At 42.9% G+C, this 22,701-nt stretch overlaps 1 protein-coding gene across 3 annotated transcripts in view; it reads right to left on the reverse strand.

Moving 5' to 3' along the window:
- Positions 1–372: 372 nt before the first annotated feature.
- Positions 373–22,701, reverse strand: part of wdr7 (WD repeat domain 7) — a 1,110,115-nt gene continuing 1,087,786 nt past the window's right edge. For all 3 annotated transcript variants that reach the window (XM_072497366.1, XM_072497365.1, XM_072497364.1), the window contains one exon: positions 373–12,526. In XM_072497366.1, the coding sequence (XP_072353467.1) occupies positions 12,323–12,526 (204 nt within the window). In that variant the 3' untranslated portion in view covers positions 373–12,322. The remainder of the gene's footprint in view (positions 12,527–22,701) is intronic.

Below are 22,701 nucleotides of genomic sequence, written 5' to 3' on the forward strand. Positions count from 1 at the left end.
ACTCTGCACATGCTGAGGATTAACCAGAGACCTTCTGGGTCTTTATGATTGGGTACCACAGTGAGCATTCACCCACTAAGTTGCCTGAGGAAGTGTTGATGAATGGGAACCACCTTTCAGGAGAAAGCACGCCATCCAGCACCTACTAAAATAAAAACAGTGAATGTTTTCCTCTCTAACTACCCATGTCACAGTTTCAATATTTAAAGCATTTGATTTCTTAGAATATATCTCATTGGTATGTGAGAAAAATAACAACAGTAACTTGAACTGAAATTCTGCTTTAATTAGACATGTAGATATAGAATTGCAGAAACCAAAAGCAACAGGTTCGGATAAATTGCAAAGCAAATAATTTACAGGACAAAGAGACATTTACAACTATTTTAATGAACAAATGATATTAAATTATTATTTTTACAAGTATCACTGAATTTGCTTTACAACCAGATGAGGAGGTAAGCCAAAGACAAGTTAATTCCATATCATGTACACAAATGACCAATCCAAATATGGTGCTGACTAAAGATGAAGCTGGTAACACAAATTTTGCAAAATGACCCCTTTTCAGCAGGTATGCACCAAAGCTGAAGAGAAATATTGTAATTCTGGCCTGAATCACAAAGGGTAATATTATTGCACAATATTTGGTCTGCAAGCCAAACAGCTGTTTTGTTGAGGACTACTCACAATTTCTAAGAAGCACTGTTGACTCCAAAAGGTACATTATTCGAACATTAAATTTCCCAGAGCTTGAATTCCAATTAACTGACATTCATATACAAGCTGTCCTGAAATGTGCATTTTTGCCAGATTTGGCCAGGTTATCTTGAGGGGTGGGGGAGTTGAATTGGGGGGAGTCGAAAGCAACAGGATATAAGAAGCTATTTTATTCATGTTTACCTCGTGGGTTAAGCAAGGAGTGTTACAAATTGAAATTGGAGACATCAGTCCTCCCCAATGAAAGAGTTTAATATTGATGGGCAAGAGAAGAATAAGCTCTAACTGGAATATGATCAAAATAATCAGAATGCACATTTTAAATGCTTAAACAAACAATTTTGTTTCTTATTTCAAGGGGATAAATTTGTTTGTCATATCTTTGCCTTTGCAATCCAAGCAAATGTTATAAATTTGTCTAATGCAGTCAGATCTGATCTTTTAGTACTCTCTTTGGTGTTATCTGTTTCTAAGACACTCTGCTGGATTCAATTAGGATGTGATTATGAGATCCTGACTTGTGGTTCAGCCTAAAAAGGGGAAAGTTGCACTTACTCTCAATTGTTTAGAGAAAGCTGAAACTTCAATTCAGCTGTGTCTAACTCAGCATACTCGCTGTTGTTTGATATACAGCTGGCTCCCATAAGTCCTTTTCTTTCACAATATACAGGGTATAAATTTAGTCAGCACAAAGATTATGAAGGGAGAGGTTAAAAATAATGTAGAGGGGGTTGTTAGACATGTCTCATGCCAAATAGTTTTGGGAGTAGAATGCAAAATAGTTTTTGAAAGGGAAGGGTATGAATATTAGAAAATAATTAAAAGGACAAGGGAATAGAAGGGGACAGCTCTTTCAGAGTTAATGCAGGTGACAATAAATGGTTTCTACTGCTTTGCTGTAAAATTGTATGATTCAATTTATAAAAACAAGATGGCTGTTGTAAGCATTTTAATTTTCAGAGAGAACCATAATCAAAAAAAAAAGTGAACTCTAAATGAATACAAGATAAACAGTATTTTAAAAGTTCAGCAGAATTCTGAGTTTTGGACAGTTAAAAGGAAATGATGCACAGGACTGTCCAAGGTATGACTCCAATGTAATACTAGCCTCAATCATTCAGGCAGGTTGCCTGCGATTTTTCATACAAGGAATTCTCAGATGGAAACAAACCAACACTGCTCAGTTTATTCCCAATTGTAATATGGGAGAAATTGTGTGTCAATACTGAAAGAGATTCTACATGAATTTGAAGGGAAAAGGCTAATAATGATTGGCAGTAATTACTGTGAATGAGTGAATTCATTCCGGGTTCAGGTTACCTCAAATTCTCAACATCGGAATTTATGAAATAAAGCATCATTTGACCAACCTTAAAGAAACAGGGGAATGACAGAACTTCACCAGATGCAGTAGGAGAAACCACCACTTTGAAACACCGGCTGTTCCTTTTTTGTTGTGGGAGAAACTCAAACTTTCCTGACTTAAGATTGGTTAGAATTTTTGATCCAGTTTGATTCTATTCATCAATAAATATAGAATAACTGGAATCAACTCAACATCTAGAAATGGGGCATTTGATAACACTTGGATGAACACAAGCCAAAGAAACACCTGAAGTGGTCCTAAATCCTACTTTACACAACTATGTTTGCACATTAATGTAATTTACTAGAGAGACATTCATTCATCATATATCGTCCACGACAGTCTTTGTACTGCAGATGAGCACCTTGGTAGAAGATAACAGACAACACAACAGTATGTATTGGGACTGTTTTGATATCAAAGCAACATCAAATGCACAATGCTTAAACAATTCAAAGCTAGCTGCTTACAAACAATCTCAGACTTCTGAACAGAATTTTAGATCTTCTCATAAACATATTTTCAACAGGAATTTACAATTCATATATGACCTTTTAAACAAAATCAAAGCAATGTCCCCCTTTTGTGGTTTTTATCCAAACTATGTATTAAGTGGTAGGTTTTTAAATTAACATTATTTCTGGACCATTACTAAACTGATGGTTTAAGTGTCCAATACTTTTTTTTTCTAAAAGCTCTTATTCATGTAAACATCACTTAAATCTTGCCAAACCTATAGCATTGTGAATTATTAAAAAGGCAATTTCTGGTGTGTAGAATTGCCTAATTAGTATTTTATAGAATTGACTCAATTAGATATGTTGGTTGGAAAATAGATTATGTATATTTTAATAAAGGTGTTCTTTTATTTGTGGCAGTTTTGCAGCAAAATAATGTTTTATATACAGCCCATAATCTAACTTAAACTATGGTCAAAAGACACTGAGCACACTGGTCAAATCTGTAACAATTTTGATTTCAATCTTCCTCCCACTTGACTACATGTTTTTAAACCAATAAGGTATCGACACACAGAAAGATAGCAACACGGTTAAGAGTTTCCAATCCATGCTATTGAGAAATTCAAACAAATTCTCTCAATCTGGCATGGAGTACACACACTTTTCCTATTGGGAAACAACCCATTTAGTGCAGAAACCTTGGTACAAATTGGCAACAGTCAAAGCTTATGGTTCCTAGGTATGTGCAAGAACAATGCTGTAGTAATAAAACATTTTCAAGCAGCTAAGACAAATGCCACTTACTAGCAAGCATTACTGGTTAAACTGCCCACTGCATGTGTGGCCAGCACCACTACAATTGTCAAATTATACCAATTTACAATTCCACTGAAGACTGACATAGTTTCAACTTTCCATTTCCAGATTTGCCATTTTAAAGCCAACTCAACTCCAAAAAGACCTCACTTATCTCTCCCTGAACAGAATAGTCATTAGTTGCTCACACAACTATGCCAAAGATAAACTAACCTCTCTCATCACACTTAACCTGTTGGCAGCCTCCACCAATGGCTATCCATTATTGTCCAGCTTGATGGGATTGCTCTCACCTGGTTCCATTCTGATATATCGAATTGTAACCAAAGTACCACTTGTAAGGGTTTTGCTTTTCAGTCCCACACCATTACCTCTGGTGTCCCACAAGGAACTATCCGTGACTGTCAGCTCTCATCTACCTGCTGCACCTCAGTGCAATCTTCACATGTACACTAATGACAACCAACCCTAACTCACTACCACCTCTCCTCGACTCCGCCACTATTACTAAATTATTAGACTGCTTACCTGAAATCCAGTACAGAATGGAGGAAATTGCTTTCAATTAAATATTGGGAAGTCCGAAGCCATGGCTTTTGGTCTCTGCACTAAACTCCTCTCCCTTGCAACAGACTGAGACTAAACCAACTTGTTTGTAATTTTGGTGTTATATTAGATCTTGAAATGAGTTTCTGACCACATATTCATGCCATCACTAAGGCCACCTACTTCCACCTCTGCAAAATCACGGGATTTCACCACTGTCTCAGCCGACCTGCTGCTGGAATCCTCAGTACATGTCTTTTTACCATGGCGTTTGACTATATCAATGCACTGATGGGTGGTCTCCCACATTTTACCCTCCGTGGACTTCAGATCATCCAAAACTCTGCTGACCATGACCTTACTCTCAAAGTTTCACTCAACTATCACCTTTGTGCTCACTGACCTACAACATTGTTTCCTGGTCAAGAAACATCTTGATTTTAAAATTCTCACGCTTGTTTTCAAATCTCTCCATGGCTTCACCCCTCCATATCTCGACTCTCCTCCAGCCCAAAAACCTTCTGAAATATTCACATTCATCCAATTCTGGCCTCGAGTATCCACAATTTTGATTGTTCCGCTGTTAGTGTCCTTGCTTTAAGCTGCCGAGATCCATAGCTCTGGAATTTCTTCACTGCACAACGCCACCTCCCTTTCTTCTTTGAAATTGATCTCTTTGCCAGGTTTTTGGGCATCTGGCCTAATATATGCTTAAGTAGCTCGTTGTCATATTTTGCTTTATCATGCTCCTGTGAAACACCTTGGGCTGTTTTATTACTGTAAAGGCACTAGATAAATATAAATTTTGTTGTAGTTTGCTGAGAGGGAAATTTAAGAACATTTATTTTAGAAGCGGTCTGCCAATATTTCAGAGAAAATAGAATTTGGAAAACACAAAGTAAAACAATGTGATAAATTTTATTTCTTAAAAAAAAAAATCAAAATCCAGTTGTCCTGATTATATCTGAATTATCATTATTATCATTTACACTTGTTACATTTTTTAGGATTTGAGCACAAGATGGTGTGACACTCTTTTGTTTGTCTTTAAGTAACATTTTCCAGTCCTTTACTATTACTTTTTTCCCTTCCTGAAATATCTGGGCCGCGATTCTCCGCTCCCGCGCCGGTTTGGAGAATCGCCTGGGTCGCCAAATTTTCCCGCCACGCCGGTCCGACGCCCTCCCGCGATTCTCGGAAGCGGCCAGATTGGCACAATCGCGTTTTGCGCGGCGCGGTACAGTGAATCGCCTGAGACAGCCAAAATGACGATTCACCGGTACCCCCGCGATTCTCAGTGCCGGATGGGCCGAGCAGCCTGCCCAAAATGGCGGGTTCCCCCTGGCGCCGTATTCACCTGGTCGCTGCCGGCGGGAACAGCGAGGAAACGCTGGGGGGGGGGGGGGGGGCGGCCTGCGTAAATGACACGGCGCTGCTCCTAGCCCATTATCGGGCCCTGAATCGGTCGGGATAGGGGCCGTTTCGTGCCATCGTGAACCTCGACGGCGTTCACGACGGCGCGAACACTCTGCCTCCATTTCGGAGAATCCCACCCCTGATCTTCCTGGGTCCTGCTTCCTTGGCATTAAATACCATTGTTCCAATAGCTATTCTTTATAGATGGCTTGGTGTGTGAATATCAGCAGGCTATTTTACATGGTGGCATATCTTAGCCAAGCCTAATTGTGTCCTCGTCTGATGCACACACATTCAATAAAGGTGGCTGATAATGATTCGAAGTGGAACCTTAGCTGATTTCTCCTTAATCCAGGGACATGGATGCCAATTGTAACCAATTCACTAGTGGCCATGGCTAACCTGGCACTGTCCTGGTTATGTCCTAGATTAGCCATCTGACAGGAAATAAAACATTTTATCACAATGTCAAATACAGTGAGAAAAATCCTCGAGATGTAAATCTTTAAGTTTATTACTCAGATTTATACTTTTACACCTCACCTGCTTTCAATTGGTACTGATCACTGGACTTCGATTGTCGGGGTATTTTCAATGATGGGAAAAAGCATTTTGCATCATTATCTAATTTAGAATAACACGACATCCATTCCCTTTGTCTATTCGATACATCAAATAAACATCACCTAAGCATAGAGAATGACCTTGAGAACTTGTTGCTATTTCTGTAAAGTTTTGTATTATCAGAACTTTGTTTTATATGGTGAATAATCCTCCAGAAAATAGAAAGGTTCTTTGGTGTATGCGTGAATCCATAAAGTCAGTTTGGAAAGAGAGCAGCTCATGAAAGAAGTTATCATTTATTTCAAAATAAAAATAATTTCATAGAAAAAGATAATGGACCTAAATTAAGAAGAATGTGTGTAAGTAGATGTACATTAACCACTGATCATGCACCCGAGTCATAAACTTATCTTAGAAGTAAATGTTTTTTCCACATCTGCTCTTTTATTAATTTAAAAGCTCATTGGTTGTACAAAGAGTCTTTAATTTCATAAATAAAGGGTTAAAAAAATAAAGAAATAAAGTAATCCATTGCAAATCACTGTTCATACTATTCCATCCAGTTTTGGTTGTTGAAGCACAGGGAGAATGTAGGAGAGATCATTAAGATTATAACAAGGGTGAGGTGCTTGAATTATGAGAATTACTGGGGCTCTTTTCACTCGAGTATTATGAAAGGATTTGATATGCTGAATAAAAAGTCTATTCCAATGGGCCAGTGAGTCAGTAACTAGTTAAGACAATCAGCAAAAGAACAAGCGGTTGATTGAGGGGTTTTATTTTTAAAGCAAAAAGGTTGTCAGGATATAGAATGCCCTACCAAAAATGGTGGTGAAAGCAGAAGTCGTAGTCAATTTTTAAAAGGGCAATGGATATTTGTTTGAAAAAAAAACATGAAATGGCGATAGGAAAAGGGCAGGGTACTGAAACTAGGTGGATAGTTTTTATAGACCTGGCAGAAAGCCAACGGTGAAAATAATCTCTTCCCCTACACTGTAAAATGTTATGATTCTGGATCTCTTCATCAAAGACCCCTGCAAAGTGAACAAAGTGTGTGCAAAACAGTGGAACTCTAAATGCACAAGTATAACAAACATCCTGGACATACATTTTTAGCCATAAAGCATAAATATTAAAACAATATTAAAAAGAACCATTTGCCAGAGAGAATATAAGTTAAGAGGGGGCAGATACTTTGAAGAAATCCTGAACATTTTGCCGTGAATCAGTAAAGGTAATTTTCTCCTTCATTAAAAACTTTAACTTAGCCCTTGCCCTCCTATGAATATCTGACAAATAAAAGGCTTGCATTAGCACAGAGGAATTATGCATCTGCCCACTGTAATCAGTCATTTAATGATCCTTTCAGTCATAAATTCCTGTTAAGTGAATAGACAAGTGACAGTTTTTGCACAAACCATACTCTTTATGACTTCTAGTTCAAATTACAGGCATCTTCTGCATCACATGACCTCTGCAAGGACAAGGTTTTGTGTTATCATTACAGTTTGAGCAGGATCAAAATAGTTTTTATTTAATTTAACAATATATGCACTGGAACTGTATTTGAAATAATTTCAAGATATTTTATTACCAAACGTAGCATTCAGAAGTATCCTTCTCAGCCTTGTATATCATAGAATCCCTTCAGTGCAGAAGGAGGCTATTCGTCTCATCAAGCCTGCAGCAACTATCAGAAAGAGCACTCCCCCACACCACCCCATCACTGCAACCCCGTAACCTAACCTACACATCTTTGTAAACTAAGGATCAATTGATTATGGCAAATCCACCTAACTGGCACATCTTTAGACTGCAGGAGGAAACTGGCACACCCGGAAGAAGCCCATGCAGACACGGGAGAACGTGCAAACCCCACACGGACAGTCACCCTAGGTGAACCTGGGTCCCTGGCGCTGTGAGGCAGCGGTGCTAGCCACTGTGTCGACCCCTAAAGTAGATGGGATTTAAAAGCTGTGCCGTACAAAGATACACAAATAATCTGCATGAAACCCTTTCAACAAGCCAATTTTATGGGATGTGGGTGTTAAGGCTAGACTAGCATTTTTATTGCCCATCCCTATTTGCCCTGGAGAAGGTTGAGATGAGCTGCCTTCTTGAACTGCTGCAGTCCCTGAGGTGTAGGTAGGGAGTTCCAGGATTTTTAGATGCTGTCTAAGGAGCTTGGTGAGTTCCTGTGCATCTTGTAGGTGGTACACACGGTTGCCACTGTTCGGTGGTGCAGGGAGTGAAAGTTTATGGAAGATGCAGCAATCATGCGGGCTGATTTGTCCTGTAGGGCGTTGAGCTTCTTGGAGCTGCACTCATCCAGGCAAGTGGAGAGTATTCCATTACACTCCTGACTTGCGCCTTGTCTATGATGGGCAGGCTTTGGGGAGCGTTACTCACTGCTGGATTCCTAGCCTTTGACCTTCTCTGGTAGCCACAATATTTACAAAGCTAGTGCAGATCATTTTTGGGTCAATGGCAATGCCCAGGATGTTGACTGTGGGAGATTCAGCGATGGTAATGCTATTGAATGTCAAGGGGTGGTGGTTAGGTCCTCTCTTGTTGGAGATGGTGATTGTCTGGCATTTGTGTGGCATGAATGTTATGCCACTTGTCAGCCCAAGCCTGGGTATTATCCAGGTCTTGCTGCATTTGGACATGGACTGTTTCATTATCTGAGCAGTCGAGAATGGTTCTGAACATTGTGCAGTCATCAACAAACATCACCATTTCTCATGGGAGGAAGATCTATTGATGAAGCAGCTGAAGTTGTTTGGGCCTAGATCTGTGTTAGCTACATGAATAAACCTGTAACCATATCTATGTAGATAATGCAATAATATACACGGTGTGATATTTAAGTGGGGAAAACATAGTTGATACACTTGCTCTGAAGGATTTAAAAAATATGACAGTAACTAATTCTGCTGTTAGTAACAGACCAAAGGCTTCCACTTTATATATAAGGGGAAGACCTACCTGTATAACTTCATGGAAAACGGGTAGCCTGATCACATACATACCACCTAGAGTTATGGAAAATTACCTGGCAGTGAGAATTGGCCCATGGGCGGAGGTGGTTAAGAAACAGTGGGGTTTCAAGCTGAAAAACTGGATAGAGAGCCTGAGAGCTGCAGTTTTTAAGACTCATCCAAAGGATTGAAATTCTTAGATTCCAAGAATTTACTTTCCTTTGATCCTTGCAGAACTATCTCAGAACTCTCTCATCAAGTTTCACCGTACCATCAAAAATGCTGGAAAGGACATCCTCCAACTTCCACAATGCACCAAAGATGGCATGCTTTACAGCAGGAATAGTAATGGAGGACTTGGTCTATCTAAACTGGAACTTCAAATTCCATCTGCCACCATATGGAAACTGGAAGAACTGGAATGCTTGTCTGACATCCAAACCTCCTTCGAATTCAGTGGTATGAACAACTGGGCGGAAATCGAATCCCTGAGAGACCTAAACGTTCTTGGGGCAACTGAGGACATCTTGAAACAGAAGCATGGTGACAGTGATGCATGAAACTGATGTACCCGCCAAAGCCAGGCACATGGAAGGGGCAGGCATTGACCCGCCTGTAATCCCAAATCTGGTCAATAAATTTGCAGTTTGTTGGGAGGTTGTATTCATTAAATGGGCCAGACTCCAGAGACTGGGACCAAATAGGCCAAACTGGGATAAAATACTACGGCAATGATTATTCCTCAAACACCTGGCTTAAAATGAGCTACAATAACAATCAAGACTTATCAACAACTGGCTACTTGCTACAGACGCAACCTATACCACACAAGATTGACACTGCCACGGGGCGACTGCGCACTATTAAATCATAAAGGAGATGTGAGGCCCCCTTTGAATTTCCTGCTCACATTTCTGACGCTTGCCTGTTCCTAAAAAATGTGGGATCAAGAGACACAACAAAATTTTGGTTTCACTGCAACATCTCCAGATTCGTGTGGGAATCCTTCCTCGAGCTGAGACTTCTCACCGGATATGGGTCCCTGCGGAAACCATGTCTAGTACTCGTCAAAGATGATACTGTTGCGGTTGTGGGTGTGACAGTATGGTTTGAGGATAACAGTAATGCTTTGGAGAAAGCATGGTCGAGAAACTGCTAAAATATCAACATCTGAAAGATAAAATTATGGAACTAACCGGAGGCACGTCGATTAACTTCTTCGGTTTCGCAATGGGCGCTTAAGAGAAATAGTTAGAGATGAATAACAACCTAACGGGGTTCCTGGGATTATGAAATATAAGCCTTTTGTCCATCTAATCTGAAGTCTGATGATATCACTGTCACTTGAACTTTCTAGATAAGTGATTGCTGATTCATAAATAGGCCTGCCAGGAAGAACATACCCAAGACAGAAGTCCAGATGTGCTTGAATGAAGGGTATTGTAGAACCTTAGTGTAGGAAAGGCGTCTGTTAATACCTGAACCCCGGAAGCCGGGTATGGTGCGTTGCTCTTAATGGTTTTGACTGGTGGTGGTTGACATTTATTTTTGTGTGTTAGGGTGCATATTTTTATTATTAACATTTAATAATTGAGGCAGCAGCACAAATCAAAGGATGTACCCAAGGGGTATCTTCAGACCACTGATATTGCAGATCAGCTACACTGTTACAAGTTCCTGTTTGGGAGAGATCCCATGTTCAGATGAAAGCGAGGTGCCGGTTAAGTTAGCTTTACCTGACCCCCACAACATCGAGGTCCTTGCCCCTGTTTGCGGACTCTCGGGCAGTAGTCACACCATGCATGAGCCATGTTAAAACATGGATTGGGCGCCACAAATGTAAACTGGTGAAACATGTTAAATATTTCAAGAAACTGGCAATTTGTGAAATTGGTAGTACAACACTTGTCAGGCAATTCTCCTTGCAATGCTATCCTAAGGCATCCAACAGGATTCCCAACAGTAAGTGTTAGATTCATCAGTGACAGGCAAATATGCACAGCCCTGCAAGTTTGACAGTCCATATTTTTCAGTTCACTACCTTTTGCTCCATTCATTTACATGTACCAGTGTATAGCAAGGACTGTGTGCATGTAGAAGTTTCATTGTACAGGGATGTGAATTAAAAAGAAAAATGCAATACACCATGCTCAATATGTCACCATTTGTTAGTATTTGAGAGTTGCACTAAATATATTCTTATTGTAATTACTGAATGAAACATAATCATGGACTTTTGTAGAACTAAAGAGGGATTCAACAGTGTATTGAACTGAATGTCTGGTTCAGGGTTTAAGTTTCATACACCTTCACACATCAAATAACTGGAAACTTTTCCAAACTCTATGGTTATTTGCAAAGGATGAGGTTCACTGCTGGATGCTATACCTTGTGCCAGTTATTCCTGTTCGCCCATAAAAGAACAGAAAAGTCACACCCTCAGCAGGCTGATAAAACTCAATCTGGGTGGAAAATGTTGAAACTTATGAAAGTGTTGTCAGGAGTTGGCAGTATTGAGACCCAAATTAACAACTTCAGAATAAAAGCTCTTTAACGGAGTGTAATAGATCAATTGCAAATGGAGGCGATTGTCTTAGAGAATGGCAAGGAACCAGGTTGAATTGTCTATTACGCTATTCAGCAGTTGTTGGAAGTGAAACAAATTCCCATCCTCGTTACCCACTCTCATTGTCAAAAACTTGCACGTTGGATATAGAATTGTTAAATGTAGAATAATGCTTCAATTTCAGATGAGTACACCTTACTGCAGCCATAAGCTATTTGCCACTTCAAGTAGCCATCTAACTGATCTTTTTGAGTCATGCGGCTGCTAGCTAGGACAGCATTGTGCTGTGCTCCAACATCACTTAGGAGTGGGCTGAGAGTTCACAAAGTAATACCACATAGGATCCTCTATACCTGTGGTCTTGCCTTATTTCAAGTCTATGTCCTTGAGGTGAAAGATCAGTGTTGAAAGCCAGTGCACCATTGTGATGATTATTCAGAAACTATCTTTGTAGTCCAACACTACTGACAATGAAAACATGACTTTTGTTCTATTACTTTCCACTATGTTTCAAGGAGAGCTGCAAGGGAACCTAAATGTTGGTGCAATGCGAGGGTAGGCTTCATACAAGCAATTCCAGTTTTCAGACTTTTATCATAACAGATTGTATTTGCACTGGCAAGAGGAAGGAAATGATGTGCAATCACACAAAACTGAACTCCTAAACTATCAATGTTGGGAACAAGCAATGAATATTTAGTCATCAGGTATAAGTAGTGGGCAGCCATTTTACCTCTTTTCAAAAATCCACAGAAAGTTGACATTGCAAATTATTCTATGAAAAAAATCTACACGTAAATATCTTAATGTAAACATTAACCAGCATTGCAAACAGCACACACATTTTTATTTCTTTAGTATGTTGCATGTGATTAAGGTGGTGGTTTCAAACCATAAATCGATGCTCTTTCCCATCATGTGCCATCAGGATGACATTGCGGTTGGATGTCCAGATCAGACGTGCCAGTTTCAGTGCATTCTGGGAACCAGGAGAAGCAGGATGAACGGGGGGCACTTGGTATGTTTTCATACATCTGAGCTGGGGGGCAGAGTTTAGCATACCGATACTTCCCAACAGTGAAGTGTTCATCTGTGAAGAAATAAAAAGAAAAGGAATGAGTCAAAAATAAAACATGAAATCAACACAGAAAACAACTACGTTACAAATAGGAGCCCTGATTTCTCCTCTCACCACCAGTCTGTAAACAGAAAGGTATTTGGATTTTGATTTCCCCTTTGCGCTGGTATATTTCCCAACCCCTCAGTTTTGGTGTGATCATTTTCTATTAATTACTCCACAGCAAACTGGTGATAGGATGAGGTTAGGGGGTTAGTTTATTTGCATACAATCAAACACGAGAACAGGGCCACAATATAGTCCACTATGCATTCACACAATACATGAGGGATAAGAGAAAGAAAGATTTATAAGGCAAAGATCACAGAGTTATTGTTTCATACGAGTCCAGAATCAAAGTCCAATGGTAAATTTCTTTACTGAGATCAGGAGGTACAAAACTGATGCTGGATAATTCACTTTTCCAATAGAGATGACTTCCACGATGAGATAGGCATTCAGAGGTGTATTAGTCTTATAGGCAACGGTGTAAGGTTCAGAAGTTCCAGTAGAAACAGTATAGATTGGGGATAAGCATTTAAATTGGTCAGAGCTCCTTTTCTGTGCTGCTGCTTGGTAAATGGAAGACGGAAGACTGACTTGCAGTACAGCAAGACAGTATAATTGGTTTTCCCAGCTAGGGGGTGTGGGGGCTCATGTCACATGACTCCCACCTCTCTGTGGTGATGTGCATCAATGTAAATGCATGTAGGCTAGCTAGACACTAGAGGGAGCACCAGAAACATCACACACACACGCTCAACCAATAGATCAATTAGATAGGACAGGACCAATAGACATTCACGATACACAAGGAGGTGACACGACCACAGGGGGGCATTACACCAACCCATATATAAAGGGCACCACACACATGATCTGCCTCTTTCCAGTGGAGACAGTCAGTGAGTACAGAGACAGGGTGATTCAATATTACACCCACCACGTGGATTGCAGCAGCTGGTTAGTCAGTCTGGGTAGCTATAGTAGGATTAGCAGTAGTGTCGAGCCCGAGTAATAGAACTGTAAATAGTTTAATAAACATGTTGAAGTTATCTCCACGTCTGAACCTTCCTTTGTCAAGTGCACCACAAGGAAGCCGCTTATGTTACACCGACAACATAACAAATCACTCTCCACTTCGGCTTTTACAAAGGGTGAATATTCCTTCGTCTTAGTTCCCGAGGTTGTTAATGTCCAACCATTGAGAAAGGGAACAATCTCTGTATTTCCCTTTGAATTCGGTCTCTGCAATCCAGAGGGGTAGTGGGCATCTTTTCCGAGATGTATTTTAGGTTTGCCCTATGTATTTTCTTTTCATGTACAGAATGATCTGTCTGAACTGTACGCAGAACAATACTTTCCACTGTACCTCGGTACACGTGACAATAAACAAATCCAATCTAATCCAAATTAAAAGGATTGTGTACTGTCCTCTTTTAAGCTTGACCATATGTTTTCTGGCTATGGAGTTTGTGGCAATCTCAAACATATTAACAAGGTTCAATTTGTCTCTTCTCTTAAATATTTAATTATCTTCCCGGCCATTCTTCCAGGTAAGCAATCATAAACTATCCAACTCCTCCAGCCCATATGCCTCAAACAAGGGGTCAAGTTTGTAAAGCCTCATTATCACCTGTTGGGATTGTTTCCTCTCCTTCAAGCTATACAACCAAAGATTCAATTGTATTTCCGTATTTTTTTTGTGTGATTTAGCTATCTAGCAATGTATCCTAGTTCTCTCTCGTGAATCATTTGCCCTTTCTTACTCAGAATCACTTATTTTATATTGCCACTGTTTATTTCCTTTCTCTGGCATGATCACTTCATATTGCTTCATGTTAAATGTCATTTGAAACACACCAGTTCATCTTCTTAACCTATCAGATCCTTACATATTGGTTTGGTCCCAATTGTTTAATATGTCTCCCGACCACCAAATTTCATCAGGATCAGTAGAAATGGGTCCCATAGCTTTATGGACTGTCATTGTGCAAACTCACAAATTACTATTTAGTTAAGATGCTTGAAGGTTCTGCCAAGGAGGGAAAAAATTGGGATTTTCGGGGCATTAATCTTTCACCAGAGCCTGGCCAGAGGAATAGATGCTTTTCATTCTAGATATTAACACAGAAATGCAAGGGGCCTCTCTCCCCTTACCCCAGTAGTCCTGATTACTAAAGATGGCCAGTCCCCGTGGGCACTTGATTCCAATGCTGCACAGAGGTATGTGAAAACAAGTCCAGACTGCTTCACCTTTATAATAATGCTCTTTCCCTTCTTGTGTGGAATTGTCTCCCATTGTTTTTTTTTTCAAGCATTTCTGTGAGTCAGAAGTCTCCAGCTGGGGAGTAGACATCTGCATTGTACTGCTCCATAACTTATCTGTGTGTGGCTGGTTACCCTTTATGTCCCCTGTTTCTACCCCCTCATTATTGCTCTTATAACAATGTTTCAATTCAAGCCTCTGAGGACATTTCCCACATATCAGTAAGGCACACAGGAATTGGAAGATGAAGGCAGACCAAAGTCCAACTAGTCTGCCTTCTACTGAACTTGGAGTCGCATGATATGGGGATGGGTTGTAACATGAGTTGCTATTGCAGGATATGGTAATGGAGTGGCTATAGATCCACTACCCACATATTTCAAACAAGTATGATGATATGAGACCTTGGGTTTTCATCCTCGAGACAGGCAGGATAACTCCCAGCTCAACACACTTGGGAGAAAGTGCCTAAGAAGGCAGGATCTTCATTGCTGGGGATTTATTTATTTATTTTAAAATATTTTTATTCTCCTTTTTCACATTGTCTCCCAAATTTTCACCCAACAATAAACAATAATCAGTAACGAATGTACTGTCAATCCCCATATCAATAACAACGATCCCATCCTTCCACCAAACCCCAAACATTAGCCCGCAAGTTAACGTAAACAAATGACAGAAAGGAATCAGGAATCACACATAGTCACCATTAACACATACAAACCCCTGCCCCCAAACCTCCCAGCCCCACCCCCCCTAACGTTTGATGTAATCCAATTCTTGAAAGTGCATAATGAATAACGCCCATGAATTGTAGAACCCCTCCATCCCTCCCCTCAGTTCAAATTTGACCTTCTCAAGAGTCAAGAATTCCAGCAGGTCCCCCCCGCCATGCCAGGGCACAGGGTGGAGAGGTTGATCTCCACCGTAACAATATCCTCCTTTGGGCGATCAACGAGGCGAAGGCTACAACATCTGCCTCTGCACCAGTGTCCAACCCCGCTGGTCCGACACCCCGAATATGGCCTCCCGAGGGCCCGGGTCCAGTTTCATGTGCACCACTTTAGAGATTACCCTAAAAACCTCCTTCCAGTAATCCTCCAGCTTTGGACAGGACCAAAACATATGAATGTGGTTTGCGCCCCCCCCCCCACAATGTTCACAGACATCTTCTACCCCCTCAAAGAGCCGGCTCATCCTCGTCCTTGTGAGGTGTGCTCCATATACCATCTTCAGCTGTATCAGCCCCAACCTCGGAGGCGTTCACCCTCTGGGGCACCTCACAGTAGAACCCCTCCTCCATACCCTCTCCCAACTCTTCCTCCCACTTTGCCTTGATCCCTTCCAGCGGCGCCTTCTCCTCTTCCAAAATAGCCCCGTACACCGCCGATATTACCCCCTTCTCCAGTCCCCCTGTCGTCAGCACCTCCTCCAGCAATGTCGAAGCCGGCTCCACTGATTGCTGAGGATTTATATAGGACTTTTCAGAACTCAGGATGTGCCAAAGAGTTCCAGATTGCTTTTGAAGTGTAGTCACTGTTGTCACATAGGAAACATGGCAGTGAATTTGTGCCTAGCTAATTGCCACAGAGCCTTGTAATAATGAGTAGATTATCTGATTTAGTGACACACTGTAGCACAGTCGCTTCACAGTTCCAGGGTCCCAGGTTAGATTCCTGGCTTGAATCACTGTCTGTGTGGTGTCTGCACGTTCTCCCTGTGTCTGCATGGGTTTCCTCCGGGTGTTTACTCACACAACTCCTGAAAAACGTGCTGTTAGGTGAATTGGATATTCTGAATTCTCCCTCAGTGTACCTGAACAGGTGCCGGAATGTGGCGACTGGGGGCTTTTCACAGTAACTTCATTGCAATGTTAATGTAAGACTGCTTGTGACAATAAAGATTATTATAAAGATTATGTTAGCTGAAGAATAAATAGTGGCCAGGAAACCACCCTGCAAATCTTCAAAATTGTGCCAAGAAATCCTTTACATTGTCTAACATCTGAACTGAAAACGGTACTTTTGGCAGTATAGCACACCCTCAGTCCTGCATTGGAATGCAAGCATAAATTTTGTGCTTAATTCTTTGTAGTGGGACATGAAATCACAAACTCCTGACCCAGAGCTCCAAGAGAATCAGGGGGCACAGGTGAGTGTATCGGCCATCATTAAGAAGGTTCTGGGCAAACTGATAGGTCTGAAGGTGGATAAATCACCGGGACCGGATGAACCCCAGGGTTCTAAAAGAGATAGCTCAAGAGGTTGTGGAGGTATGGGTGGTGATCTTTCAGGAATCACTGGAGGCAGGAAGGGTCCCAGAGGACTGGAAAGTGGCTAATGTAACACCGCTGTTCAAGAAGGGAAAGAGGCAGAAGACAGGAAATTATAGGCCGGTTAGCCTGATTTCAGTCATTGGTAAGATTTTAGAAATGAGATCGCAGAGTACTTGGACGTGCATGATAAAATAGGACTGAGTCAGCACCGCTTCGTCAAGGGGAGATCATGTCTGACAAATCCGTTCGAGTTCTTTGAGGAGGTAACAAGAAAGATGGACAAAGGAGAACCAGTGGACATGATTTATTTAGATTTCCTGAAAGCCTGTGACAAGGTGCCGCAGAGGAGACTGTTAAATACGTTCAGAGCCCCTCGTGTTAAGGGTAAGATCCTGGCATGGATAGAGCGTTGGCTGACTGGCAGAAGGCAGAGAGGGGGGGAAATAAAGGTTTTTTTTTCAGGATGGCAGCCAATGAATAGTGGTGTACCTTAGGGGTCGGTGCTGGGACCACAACTTTTCACCATATACATTAACGATCTGGAAGAAGGAACTGAAGGCACTGTTGTTAAGTTTGTAGATGATACAAAGATATAGAACATTACAGCGCAGTACAGGCCCTTCGGCCCTCTATGTTGAAACCACTCTAAAGCCCTTCTACACTATTCCCTTATCGTCCATATGTCTATCCAATGACCATTTGAATGCCCTTAGTGTTGGCGAGTCAACTACTGTTGCAGGCAGGGCATTCCACGCCCTTACTACTCTCCGAGTAAAGAACCTACCTCTGACCTCTGTCCTATATCTATCTCCCCTCAATTTAAAATTATGTCCCCTTGTGCTAGACATCACCACCCAAAGAAAAAGGCTCTCACTGTCCACCCTATCTAATCCTCTGATCATCTTGTATGCCTCAATTAAGTCGCCTCTTAACCTTCTTCTCTCTAACGAAAACAGACTCAAGTCATCAGCCTTTCCCCATAAGATCTTCCCTCCATACCAGGCAACATTCTGATAAATCTCCTCTGCACTCTTTCCAATGCTTCCACATCCTTCCTATAATGCGGCGACCAGAATTGCACGCAATACTCCAAATGCGGCCGCACCAGAGTTTTGTACAGCTGCAACATGACCTCATGGCTCCGAAAATCAATCCCTCTACCAATAAAAGCTAACACACCATACGCCTTCTTAACAACCCTCTCAACCTGGGTGGCAACTTTCAGGGATCTATGTACACGGACACCAAGATCTCTCTGCTCATCCACACTGCCAAGAATCTTACCATTAGCCCAGGTAGTATTGAGGAAGCAGGAGGGCTGCAGAAGGACTTGTACAGTCTAGGAGAGTGGGCAAAGAAGGAACAGGTGGAATACGACGTGGAAAAGGAGGAATGGAGGCATAGATTATTTTCTAAATAGGAAAAGGCTTAGGAAATCAGAAGCACAAAGGGACGATTTTGAAGCGGGATAAAGACCCCGAGGGTGAAGAGGGTGTTTCTGGAGCATAGCAGGGACAGGGGGGGGGGGGCGGGAGGCTGGCGCTGCCAAATCTATGTGTCTATTATTGGGCAGCTAATGTGGCGATGATCCATAAGTGGGTAATGGAGGGGGGGAGGCGGCGCGGAAGAGGCTAGAGGTGGCGTCTTGTGTGGGTACGAGTCTGGGGGGGCTGGTGACGGCACCGTTGCCGCTTCCGCCAACAAGGCACGCCACAAGTCCAGTGGTGGTGGCGACGCTGAAGATCTGGAGGCAGTGGAGGCGACATAGGGGCGAGGTGGGGGCCTCGTTCTGGTCCCCGGTATGAGAGAACCACAGGTTCGTTCCGGGTAGGATGGATGGGGGGTTTCGGAGCTGGCATCGGGCTGGGATTAAAAGAGTGGGGGACCTATTCATCGATGGGACTTTTGCGAGCCATGGGGCGCTAGAGGAGAAATTTGGGTTACCTCCCGGGAAATCTTTTAAGTACATGCAAGTGTTTGTGAGACGGCATGTGAGGGAATTTCCACTGCTCCCAGCACGAAGGATTCAGGACAGGGTGATTTTGGGTGTATGGGTTGGAGGAGGCAAGGTCTCGGCGATCTATCAGGAGCCGCAGAAGGCCTCGGTGGAGGAGTTAAAGGGTAAGTGGGAGGAGGAGCTGGGGGAGGAGCCTGATGAAGATCTGTGGGCTGATGCCCTGAGTAGGGTTATTTCTTCCGCCTCTTGCACCAGGCTCAGCCTAATACAGTTCAAAGTTGTCCACAGGGGCGAGGATGAGTAGGTTTCTTGGGGTGGAGGACAGGTGTGTGAGGTGCTCGGGAAGCCCGGAAAATCGCGCCCACGTGTTCTGGACATGCCCGGCGCTGGAGGGGTTCTGGAGGGGCTTTGCGAGTACTATGTCTAAAGTGGTGAACACCTGGGTCAAGCCGAGCTGGGGGATAGCATTATTTGGGGTATCGGACGAGCCGGGCGTGCAGGAGCCGAATGAGGCCGGTGTTCTGGCCTTTGCGTCCCTGGTAGCCCGGCAAAGGATCCTACTAATGTGGAGGGATGCGAAGCCCCCAAGCACGGAAGCTTGGATTAATGATGTGGCAGGTTTCATCAAGCTGGAAAGGATAAAGTTTGCCTTGCGAGGGTCCGTGCAGGGGTTCTCCAGGCGGTGCCAGCCGTTCCTAGACTTTCTCGCGGAACGTTAGGTGGAGGTCAACAGCAGCAGCAACCCAGGGCGAGGGTTTGGGTTTTCTGTTTTGTTTAGGTTAGAGTGGGGCGTTTTCCTTACTGGCGTGTTTATTTGTTAAATGGGGGTTGTTGTATTTTGTTGGAAATCTCATGTATAAGTTTTGTTTGTTTTGTGCTTTATTCTTTTTTTCTGGTTGGAGTGTTTTGTTGAAAATCGTTGATAATTTGAATAAATATATATTGTCAGCAGTTTTGGGCACCGTATCTAAGGAAGGATGTGCTGGACATGGAAAGGGTCCAGAGGAGGTTCACAAAAATGATCCCTAGAATGAAGAGCTTGTCGTATGAGGAACGGCTGAGGACTCTGGGTCTGTACTCGTTGGCGTTCAGAAGGATGAGAGGGGATCTTATTGAAATTTACAGGATACTGCAAGGCCTGGATAGAATGGACGTGGAGAGGATGTTTCCACTGGTCGGAAAAACTAGAAGCAGAGGACACAATCTCAGACCAGAGGGACGATCCTTTGAAACAGAGATGAGGTGGAATTTCTTCAGCCAGAGGGTGGTGAATCTGTGGAACTCTTTGCCGCAGAAGGCTGTGGAGGCCAAATTACTAAGTGTCTTTAAGACAGAGATAGATTGGTTCTTGATTAATATGGGGATCAGGGGTTATGGGGAGAAGGCAGGATAATGAGGATGAGAAAAATATCAGCCATGATTGAATGGCGGAGCAGATTCGATGGGCCAAGTGGCCTAATTCTGCCGCTGCCTCTTATGGTCTTCTGATTGCTACCACCAAGCCACAGCTGCTATCTATGAGATATGGGTCAGCAATAAACTTGGTACCTCATAAGTTAAGATATTGCTCTGACTGTGCCAGTTTGAGATTTGTTCTCACTCTTCTGGGGTAGCACTCTATGGGGCAGCACGGTAGCATAGCGGTTAGCGCAATTGCTTCACAGCTCCAGGGTCCCAGGTTCGATTCCCGGCTGGGTCACTGTCTGTGCGGAGTCTGCACGTTCTCCCCGTGTGTGTGGGTTTCCTCCGGGTGCTCCGGTTTCCTCCCACAGTCCAAAGGTGTGCAGGTTAGGTGGATTGGCCATGCTAAATTGCCCTTAGTGTCCAAAATTGCCCTTAGTGTTGGTTGAGTGGGGTTACTGGGTTATGGGGATAGGGTGGTGTGGGCTTGGGTAGGGTGCTCTTTCCAAGAGCCGGTGCAGACTCGATGGGCCGAATGGCCTCCTTCTGCCCTGTAAATTCTATGAAATTCTATGAAAATTCTCAGGTTGAGTTCACCAGACTGCTGCCATATATAAGGTGTCAAGTGCTGAGGCAGCATTGGGCCACTGTGGACAGATATAAAGCCAAGACAATTAAAGTCACTTGCAACCTTCAGAAATCAGTAGCTAGAAGAGTGATATCATCTTTTGTCGAACTGGATTTAAACACTGGTTTCTATGGGTGAAGGAACAAGTTTCATCTCGACTATCCCTGGAATCATAGCATTGAATCTAAATGTCGCACTCCAGCAGCAGAGGTAAAATGTCAGTGACATTTTCAGAATCGTTTTAATTCACGTTGAGTAATCACTCTTGGAAGATGACTAATGCCACTCATTTTTTTCCATTAATAACTGTAGAGAATCTAGCCCTAGGTCACATTTCAAATGCAAGTGGTATACTCTACCTGAGAGTACAACAACTCTGCAATTCATAAATACATCCAAACATTCATATAGAGAACAATTTGTGAAGGGCAGGAGGCTGATTAGTGTCTTATTGTCATGTTAAAAGAGCTAAGGTTCTGACCAGCATGTTTCTCAATTTGAATTATGACTCATCATTTATTTCCTTGTCATAAATTTTAATTCAGTGAAGATGCTTTTATGTTTTTGTTTGAATCATCTGCATTGTAAGGTCATCAACATTTCTCAGCTTCATCCGGAAGCCTGTGGGTCCTATAGGCCAATCTCCTTGATTAATGTTGATGCTAAACTACTGGCCAAGATCCTGGCGTCCAGAATCGAAGACTGTGTACCGGACGTGATTGTGGAGGACCAAACGAGGTTTGTAAAGGGTAGGCAGCTGGTAGCCAACCTAAGAAGGCTGCTCAATGTGATTCTGATGCCCCCGGAGGGCAGAGAGGTGGAGGTAGTGGTGGCAATGGATGCCGAAAAGGCTTTTGACTGGGTGGAGTGGGACTATTTATGGGAGGTGCTGGGACGGTTTGGGTTTGGGGAAGGCTTTGTGGACTGGGTTAGACTGCTATATCAGGCCCCGGAAGCTAGTGTAAGGACGAACAGGACAACGTCTGAGTATACCGTGGGACAAGACAGGGATGCCCCCTCTCTCCACTGCTGTTTGCGTTTGCCATAGAACCGCGGTCAATTGCTCTGAGAGCGGCAAGGGGATGAAGGGAATGGTCAAGGGGGGGGGGGGAGAAAACAAGGTGACCTGCTTTTGTACGTGTCGGATCCAGTGGCAGGGATGGACGGGATTATGGAAATCCTAGGGGAATTTGGCCGGTTTTCAGGGTACAAGTTGAATATGGCAAAGAGCGAGTTGTTTGTGGTGCAGGCGAGGGGTCAGGAGAATAGGCTGAGGGAGCAACCATTTGGGCTGGTTGGGGAATGTTTTAGGTATTTCGGGATACAAGTGGCACGGGACTGGGGCAGGATGCATAAGTTGAACTAGTCTAGGCTGGTGGAGCAAATGAGGAGCGAGTTTCGGAGATGGGATGTGCTCCCGCTGTCACTAGCGAAGAGAGTATAGACGGTGAAGATGACGATCCTCCTGAGATTCCGGTTTATTTTTCAGCGTCTCCCTATTTTCATTCCGCGGTCCTTTTTTAAAAGGATCAATAAAATCATCCTGGGATTTGTTTGGGCGGGGAGGTCCCCGCGGGTAAAGAGGGGGATGCTGGAATGGAACCCTAGCGAGGGGGAC

This window comes from Scyliorhinus torazame, chromosome 3, assembly GCF_047496885.1.
Source record: "Scyliorhinus torazame isolate Kashiwa2021f chromosome 3, sScyTor2.1, whole genome shotgun sequence".
In the NCBI taxonomy this organism is placed as follows: Eukaryota; Metazoa; Chordata; class Chondrichthyes; order Carcharhiniformes; family Scyliorhinidae; genus Scyliorhinus; species Scyliorhinus torazame.